Genomic DNA, 8,157 nt, shown 5'->3' on the forward strand with positions numbered 1-8,157 from the left:
AAGCTTGTCTCCAAGTTTCAAACCATACTTCCCATGACCCTTCTGCAAGTCACAGCCAATCGGATTTAGGCTGGATGAGCCATGGCCTTTGAGAAGACACTCCCCTCACCAGTCACTACCCTGTGTGATTGTAAACAAGTGTGAGGTCCATGTGCCTCAATATGTTCCTCTCTCCTCTAGCAGCAGACAGGGCTGTGAACAGCCATGTGAGAGCAGAGGGTGGAATAGATTGCAAAGCAGAGGGAAGATCCTGAGATTAAGCAGAGATAATAGAGGGATCAGAGGCTTCACCCACACACACGCACAAACACACATTATGTTATTTGCATGCAACATTGTTGCAGGGCTTTAGCTGCAATATATAATGCAAAACTTACATTTTTAAAAGATTCTTGTTATGCATGTATGGAATCTGGCTAGGGAATAAATAAAAACACTTGACACGCAGGTAATGCGTCTTTCCTGTAATGCTTCATTACTTCCTGACTTGTAGGGACAGTAGGTCTGCATGAGCTTGTTATGCTTGTTTTAGTGAGTTTCTGTCCCCACCCCAGTTTCATTCTCACTGACTTATGCTCACGACAATAGAAGGGGCTGGCAATGACAAAGACTTTGCCCTAAGTGTGCATGCATTTTCCATGACTTCAGCCCGAATGTAAACTGTAGTTGCGTGACTCAGCAGGTTCCATGACGCACACATGGCTTTTGTTTTGAAATCTGAGCAGAAGCCCCAGGAACAAGAAGAATTTATGAATAAAATAATTTATTTACTTAGATAACAGAGCACAAAATAGATTACAAATAACTACAAAAAAACAATACAATCAATAAATTAACAGTGTAGCCACTTTACATTAGTTATTTATCAGAAAGGCAGCACTCTTGAAGGCACAAAGAAGTTGATATTTTTACAATACATTTAAAGCTGATCTGTCCGGATCAGACAGCACAGGCGTTCTGCATCATTGGGAATTTCGGATCCTGCCTAAATTTTTTCATCCTCGGAGTCTCTTTACATTGTTTTTTCTTTTGTTTCTTCTGGTGTCAATAGGTCCTGTGTGTCTTTAACATTATTTCCATTTCAGTTTCCATGGTGACAATTCCCCAGCAGCTTTCAGCTGCTCATTTTAAGAATGCACACCCAGTCTTTTCTACAGAAAAATACAAGTATTGTAAATACATACCACACATAGACATACCACACATACAAACACACACCTCTCCTCTCCTTTTCTGGGACTCTCCCAGGAATGTCTGGTACAGTTTCAGCACTGCAACATTCCTGTCCAGTCAAACAAACAAGACTTCCAGGTATAAGATGGGTGTGGATGTGTTCCTTTCAAAACTACTACTCCTCTTAATGTTTGCTATGTCACACCCCATAGACATTGTGAGCACCCAGAGAGCAACACAAAACAGATTGTGTTTTGATGGCATTGTAAAAACATTGTGACTTTTCTCTCTGTATCTTTTGCACAAGTACAGATTCTAGAAACCAGTGTCCAGTCCAGCTGTTTCACTAGTCTTTGAGTGGGAGTCCATGGTTTTGCTGGTCATTAAGGATAGTGGACTACACTCCAGGTCATCCCTGCTTGAGCATAAAGATCCTTCAGTGTATCAGTATCTGGCCACAAAAGTTCCTGTATGCAGACCCTTCAGCGTTCCTGCAGGACTAGTTCAGGCACCCACTGGTCAAGGCGCCGACTCTCCTGGCAGTAGGTCCCCACTTCCTGCAGTCTGCAGTGCTCTGCCTGAGGATTCTGTGTGGGAGAAAAAAAGAATCATGTCCAGCGTTCAATTTGAATTGAACCTGCAAAGTAAGAGTAAAAATCACAAGGCGATGAGAAAGAAAAGGTGCAATATCTTAGCTGAAAATTGTGCATGAAAAAGATCACCATCTGCCTTTCAGTTACATAAGAGGTAGCCACTATGCTGAGTCAACACACCGTAACCAGCATGCAATGAAGGTCTCTGTGCTCTTCCTGGTTCCTGTTGGCATCCACAGCTCCCAGCAGCCGCTGGAGTCGCTGAAACCCAGAGACTCGCAAGATGGTGATGCCGCTGTCGCAGCAGAAGGACTGTAGCAACGTGAAGTGGATCTGCAGCGCCACATCGTTTTCATCGTCGGCTGCCAGCACGCATAGCACCACGCTGTCTGGATCTCTGAGGGGGAAGAGAAAAGAAGAAAAATGAGGAAAAAACTGAATTCACATGTATGGGGGTGATCAGTTTGGGCAATGAGAAGAGAAGCACAAACCAAAATTAATACTTTCAACTCACACATTAAGAAGCTTGGCTGATTCATAAATGCCAACAGTGAGACAGCCTTGTTTCTGAGCAGTTACCAGCAACTCCTCCAGAGCCAGACCTACAGACTGCATCCTAAGGGATAAGGACAGGACAGTTAGCCTTTTGTATTCTGCAATATGACAAAACATTAGTGGTATTAAATATATGCAGCACTGCTTCAAAAATCCCCCCTCTTCCATATTAATTGAATTAAAAGTCGTTAGAACACTGAAATACACGCTCAGATCAGTTTCATTATCAGTTTCATGCATGGGGATGATTGTGGTGATATAAAACAAGCCATAAATGCGCATTTTACAGTTTCAAGGAATTTCGCTGCATGTTGTGCAACGTGCATGCGTAGTATTGTGTATGCCAGTACAAAGATATTAATACTGAGGTCTTATGACTCATAATAATTCATGCATAATCTCTGGATTTTGGCTTTTATGCGGGTGTCAAACTTTGACAGCACAGAAAAGATTGTAACATTTTATGCACCCAGATGTTAAATAACAGAAAGTCTCTGCGTTCCAGTCTCAAATCAAAGCTTTCCAAAAAGCACTTTAATTACATCAGCCTAAGCAATCCACACAACGGAGGGGTCAAAGGACGATCAACATACCCTTCCAGCACATGATCACGCACATGCACATGCTGAACCAACATAAAAATAGAGCTGAAGCAAGAAATCTTACTTGTTCTCGATGGAAGCAAAGCTTTCTTCGGGAATCATGATTGCAAATTAAAAACCGATCCCACTGCGTAAATGCGTGACAACTGCCGGTGTACCAAAGTTATGCCAGTCTCTTCTGCGTTTGTTGTTGGCAACGTTGCGTCACAGTTTTATAGTGAAGCTGGAAGGTGGGCGGCACCGAAACTAGGCGAGTTTTGCAATTGGCTCAAAGGAAAACCAACATATTTTCTTGTCATGTGGCCTCGTGGGTTTGTATGGTTACAGTGAGTGATGACTTTACGGGACAAAAGTACACTTGTCATTCTGACATAACTGATATTGTGCATAAACAAATACATGCATCTGTTCAAGTGAAATGGTCCAACTAGCTCCCGTGTTGGACTATGAGATAAAATTGTGTAATAAGAGATCACCTTTTCATAACAACGTCTTTACAGGACTGATGTGATTATGTAATTATGACTGACATCTAGTGGCTGAATGAAGGTGGAACGTCTATGTAACCCTCCTACTACTGAAAGACTGCAGTCATGCATATAAAGCAAGCAAGCAATTCGTGGAACTATATCATCAGTAAAAATGGACCTAGAGTCAAATTTGCAATATGTAACAAACTGAAATAAAGCATATGATAAAGCACATTGACTTTCTCTGTTTTCCTTTATTTTTATTTTTTTACACAATAAGAGCAGGACAAGGATGAATATATTTGCAAATTAATATTTTCAGAATATCCAAGTTAATTAAAATAAAAGAAGTGCACACAACAGACTCTGCTTCTAAGGATCTGAAACTCAAGCTTGACTTAAGGATCTACCTCAAAGCTGATCAGGACCCATGATTGGATCACGTGACATCTGTTAATGACTTTAATTAAGCTCAAAGATTTTAGCTTCAGAGCGCAAAAATATAGCACTTTGATCCAGTGGCTTTTAGTTGAGAGAAAGCAGCATGCAACGTGCTGGCACATCTTTGCAGACATGAAATGAACAGTGAATATTTATAAATGTTTTTACTGTTTCACTCATGAAACAAATATAGTTTCAGTTTGCCCACAATACAAGGGTTTTACTTTAAGATCATTTGTTGCAACCCTCTTGGAGAACCTAATTAATTGATCATTTTGAAAAGGTCTGAATTGAAATGGTTTGGGATGCTTATATGTTTTGGATTTCAAATAATCTGATGTTCTTTGTGTTCTTGATAATCAGGGCGGGAAATATCACTGGATCTGTAAAGCTCCATCTGATCATTCCCTTCCTGAATTTCAGCCTGGTTCTCAAAAAAGCTGTCTGCAAAGTTCAGCATGTGCTGCACAGCACCAAACAGTAGAGTGTCAGTGTCCTGGTCCAGGTCCAGCTCCTCACTGTAGTTCTTCACCGGCAATATACAGGATAACGGGATGCCCAGAGCCTCACTCAGCTCACGCGCCTGATTACACAGATTAAATGAGCATTATTGTCATGTCAAATTTTGACCTGCTACTGTAAATGCATCTAAAAACATCACCTTCTTCTGGATGTAAAAACTGCGATAAACATTCTTCAAGTCTTCCGCCACCAGTGGACAGGCCTCGTCTACTTTAGTCATCAGCAACAGCTGAGGAATTCCTTTGAGGGACCGGAAATATAAATCATGACTGAAACAGTTTACTGACACCAAGAAAAGGTTTACCCTTTGTTGTATTTCCCTAATATAGCCTTACATATTTACATATACATAAAACTGCCTGCTGCACGTGCTGTTTTCAATGTTTTCTAAAAAAAAAAAAAAAAAAAAAATCAAAAGATTTTCTGCTGACCCAGCTGATTAGTCTTTCTCCGGATGGCACAAAGTTTTTCCAGCATTTTCTGGCTGAGAATAGAGACCTTGCAGGTGTCGACCACATAAACCACACAGTGAATCCTGTCACTCAGAGTCACATGCTTCTGATAGCCAGGAGCATCTGTTAGGATAGGGCCAGATGTGCTAAACTGAAGTACAAAAAAACATAGTTGTTACTTATCAATCAGCTGCCTACGTTTTTTGTATTTAATCATTTACTATTTAATCAGTTAACATGAAATGCACCTGGTAGCGATCCTTGATGTGACCTTTATAGATGTTGACCAAGTCCTCAATGTCCAAACCACCCTTTTCCTCCAGCCCCATTGTGTCACAGAGGATCAGTGGGACGACGCAACCACCTTTCCCTGCCTTGATGGTGTAAGTGCGAAACTACAGAAAAGATAGAAAATGTCATTTAATGGGAAAACACTGTACATTACAGGTAGAGCATGCAGATTCAGTTATACAAAAAGTCCTGTGCCAGTACCTGAGTGGTCACACTCTCCCCCGCTGTGCCAGCGATGGCCTGGGAAGTCATGTTGCCTCGAAATGCTGAGTTGATGGAGTTAAAGAAGCTGGACTTGCCTGCTCCAATCGGGCCTACCAACAACACACGGGCTTGGTGTACTGTTTTGATGTCAGGCTTATAGTTCAGGATGGCCTTCATCAATTGCTGTTTTTGTCTAGAAGAAAGAAAATGTACCCACACCACCCAGAGTGCAAGCACAAAAAGTTTACATGATGACAAGCTAAAAAAGATATGACATAACCTTATACTGATGATGAACATATGATGAACAATTTAGTTTTTCTTAGAATTACAAAATCCAAACATAATTTATATATTTTACACAAACACCACCAATAACTGTGCTGCAGGTTTCTACATACTCAGCTGTCCATTTGATGTTCCTCCAGGGCTTGGGCAAGAGATCTTCTAGGTCTATAAGTGAAAAATCGATTAATAAGAACAGGATCACTTTTTAATCATATCAATATTAATTCTCTAAAAAGTGCACAGTGAAATTACAAGCCTTGGTTTAAGCATAAGCTCATGAGTGCACGAGGCCATTTCTGCAAGTAGATGAGCACGTTTCTTAATGGTCATGAAATGTCTGTTTTGAAAGTATAACCATGGGAGACATCTTTTTAATTCTATAAAACTCAGGGATTACTTTTACACACCTTCAACTCGATACACCTCAAACTCTGTCAGTGTCAAGTCATTTCCATGCATATCTGCAGCCTGAAAGTTGAAGCCTGTGCCTGGATTTGACTGCACTTCAGGTTTGTCATCATGCAAGAAAACCAGAGCACCGTAATTTGGACCGGTGCCTCCATCAGTGAAAGCACACTGCCCGATGATAGCTGCTACCCTCAGTGGTTTGTTTCTCTCAGCACTGATACTGTAGAGAAATGTCTTCTCATCATTGACACCCTCTCCACCTTGAGTGTAATCTTTGGAGGTGTAGGCTCCATAGATGAACCCAGCAGCATTGTAGGCTACAATAACGGTGGGCCCTTGATTGTCACAGTGTCTGTGGAAGACATTAGCAGTGAACCCATGGATGCTGGCTTTGTGGAGCAGATGGAGTTTGACACGACCGAAAAGAGAGAGGAGCTGCTTCTCCTGATCCTTAGACAAGGCGGATTTCATTGCTGCCATGATGGGAAATCACCTGATGATGTAGACAGATCAGATCAAGTTTAACAAGTTATCTCAGAAAACCACAACTGCACATGCATCCTGTGACCATTTATATAATATGTTATTAAGGGTTTTTTGTTTTTTTTAATAAAATGTCATGTAAACCTGCAAGTGAATCATCCCACTCCCACCTTACTGAAAACTCTTTTGCTTGTGAAACACTTTCTTTTTGAAGGGCACGTTTGCTGTCTTTCATTAAAACATGTAAAATACAATCACCACCAGTCCACATAGCAAAATTGGTATGGCCCAGATCTGGCCCACACAGTGTGCTTATACATGGCCCACATGCTACAAAGAATGACGGGCCTTTGGTGGCCCAGATCTGGTTTGCCAGATGTGGTCCACACAAAGCCAGTTGCAGACACACTGGTGGTCCTGTGCTGGCCCAGAGCAGTTTCAGCTCTGGCCCCAGATGTCAGCCTAATGTGTAGCTTAATTAAGACGAGTAAACTGTCTGTCACTAGGTTCTGGATAAAGTGTACACTGACAAACCTGTCAAACTTGCATTTGAAACGTTGGTTACCATAGCAGTATAATATTGCAACATGGCATTTGTGTCTTCTAACTAAAATAGGAAAATAGGAACATAAATAGTGTCATCATTGCCAGACCTCTGGCCCACATCTGGTTGACATACACCAAGCTATGACACTGGTCAGTCAGAAGTGCCAGCTTACTTTAAAGTAACGCTCTGAGAATTTGGGGTTTTATTTATCTGACTTCACTTTTCCTAGTTTTCATATTTGCAGTCAGGAGAAAATATGTTAATTTACAGCTACCAATTTTATTATGCAGGATAATCAGCACAGAAAACATTTCATGTTTGATTCTCAAACAAGAAATATAATGGCAGAAACATTTTCTCAGACAAAGAGAAACTGAAAGTAAAACCACCTTCAAGAAACCCGCTGAAGTGATAAAAGTCATACTTGCAGCAGAAAGATGCACACTGTGGATGAAGTTAGATGTTATCAAAACAAACTCACCTTCAGAAGACAAACTGATGCAGGAAAAATACAGTCTGTGGCACGCTGCAGTGGTTTAATGTGTTGTGGAGGTTCAAACAGGAATGAAAGTAAAAGTAAACCTTTTTTCTTTGTCCCTGTTGTGATTGGTCACATTGTAAAGGCTGTAAAATGAGTGCAACCAATAAGACTTGACATGAAACATGATTCTTCTGTGATACTGAGTTTTGCAGTTCAGTCTAAAAGCTATAAAAGCGTCTTTGATGATACACCGAAAGAAATACAGTTATGAGGAATATACAGTATAATGAGCCTTATGAATAAATTATTCAATTAGTATGTATTTGTTCCTTTATTCATGTGTATTTTAGTCATTTTCAGAGGTTTTTTTTAAGTATAATCAAATTCAGATGCATACACATACATACAGTATTGTGCAAAAGTCTTGAGTTACTCCTCTTTACACTTCGTCTTCAAGGAACCACACCTTGTTGATTTTTTTTAAACCGGTCTTAAGCAATAGTTTTCCAGGCAAAAGACTTTTAAACTTTTTCCTTTGGACGTTGGCTGCTTTTCCTCTAAAAAACAACCTTGTAGGTTTACCCCTTCCCCAATAACAACCTCAGTCGTGATTCCCTGTCCTGTTTTGTTCCTGAAAAACAAGTCAG

The 8,157-nt window shown here is 40.6% G+C and overlaps 2 protein-coding genes across 2 annotated transcripts; both read right to left on the reverse strand.

The window, feature by feature from the left end:
• Positions 1 to 1,576: 1,576 nt before the first annotated feature.
• Positions 1,577 to 3,171, reverse strand: LOC308389483 (growth arrest and DNA damage-inducible protein GADD45 beta-like). The gene is made up of 4 exons (XM_080870934.1): positions 2,988 to 3,171; positions 2,281 to 2,382; positions 1,947 to 2,163; positions 1,577 to 1,760 (listed from the first exon to the last, which is right to left on the reverse strand). The coding sequence occupies exons 1-4, from the start codon at positions 3,023 to 3,025 to the stop codon at positions 1,656 to 1,658; spliced, it is 462 nt and encodes a 153-aa protein (XP_080727060.1). The 5' UTR covers positions 3,026 to 3,171; the 3' UTR covers positions 1,577 to 1,655.
• A 723-nt stretch (positions 3,172 to 3,894) lies between these two features.
• LOC308389500 (interferon-induced protein 44-like) lies at positions 3,895 to 7,576 on the reverse strand. The gene is made up of 8 exons (XM_080870951.1): positions 7,511 to 7,576; positions 5,999 to 6,492; positions 5,705 to 5,756; positions 5,301 to 5,496; positions 5,057 to 5,203; positions 4,788 to 4,959; positions 4,496 to 4,596; positions 3,895 to 4,417 (listed from the first exon to the last, which is right to left on the reverse strand). The coding sequence occupies exons 2-8, from the start codon at positions 6,477 to 6,479 to the stop codon at positions 4,160 to 4,162; spliced, it is 1,407 nt and encodes a 468-aa protein (XP_080727077.1). The 5' UTR covers positions 6,480 to 6,492; positions 7,511 to 7,576; the 3' UTR covers positions 3,895 to 4,159.
• Between the last annotated feature and the right edge of the window lie 581 nt (positions 7,577 to 8,157).

The sequence above is a fragment of the Rhamphochromis sp. 'chilingali' genome (assembly GCF_963969265.1).
Source record: "Rhamphochromis sp. 'chilingali' genome assembly, chromosome: 21".
Taxonomy (NCBI): domain Eukaryota; kingdom Metazoa; phylum Chordata; class Actinopteri; order Cichliformes; family Cichlidae; genus Rhamphochromis; species Rhamphochromis sp. 'chilingali'.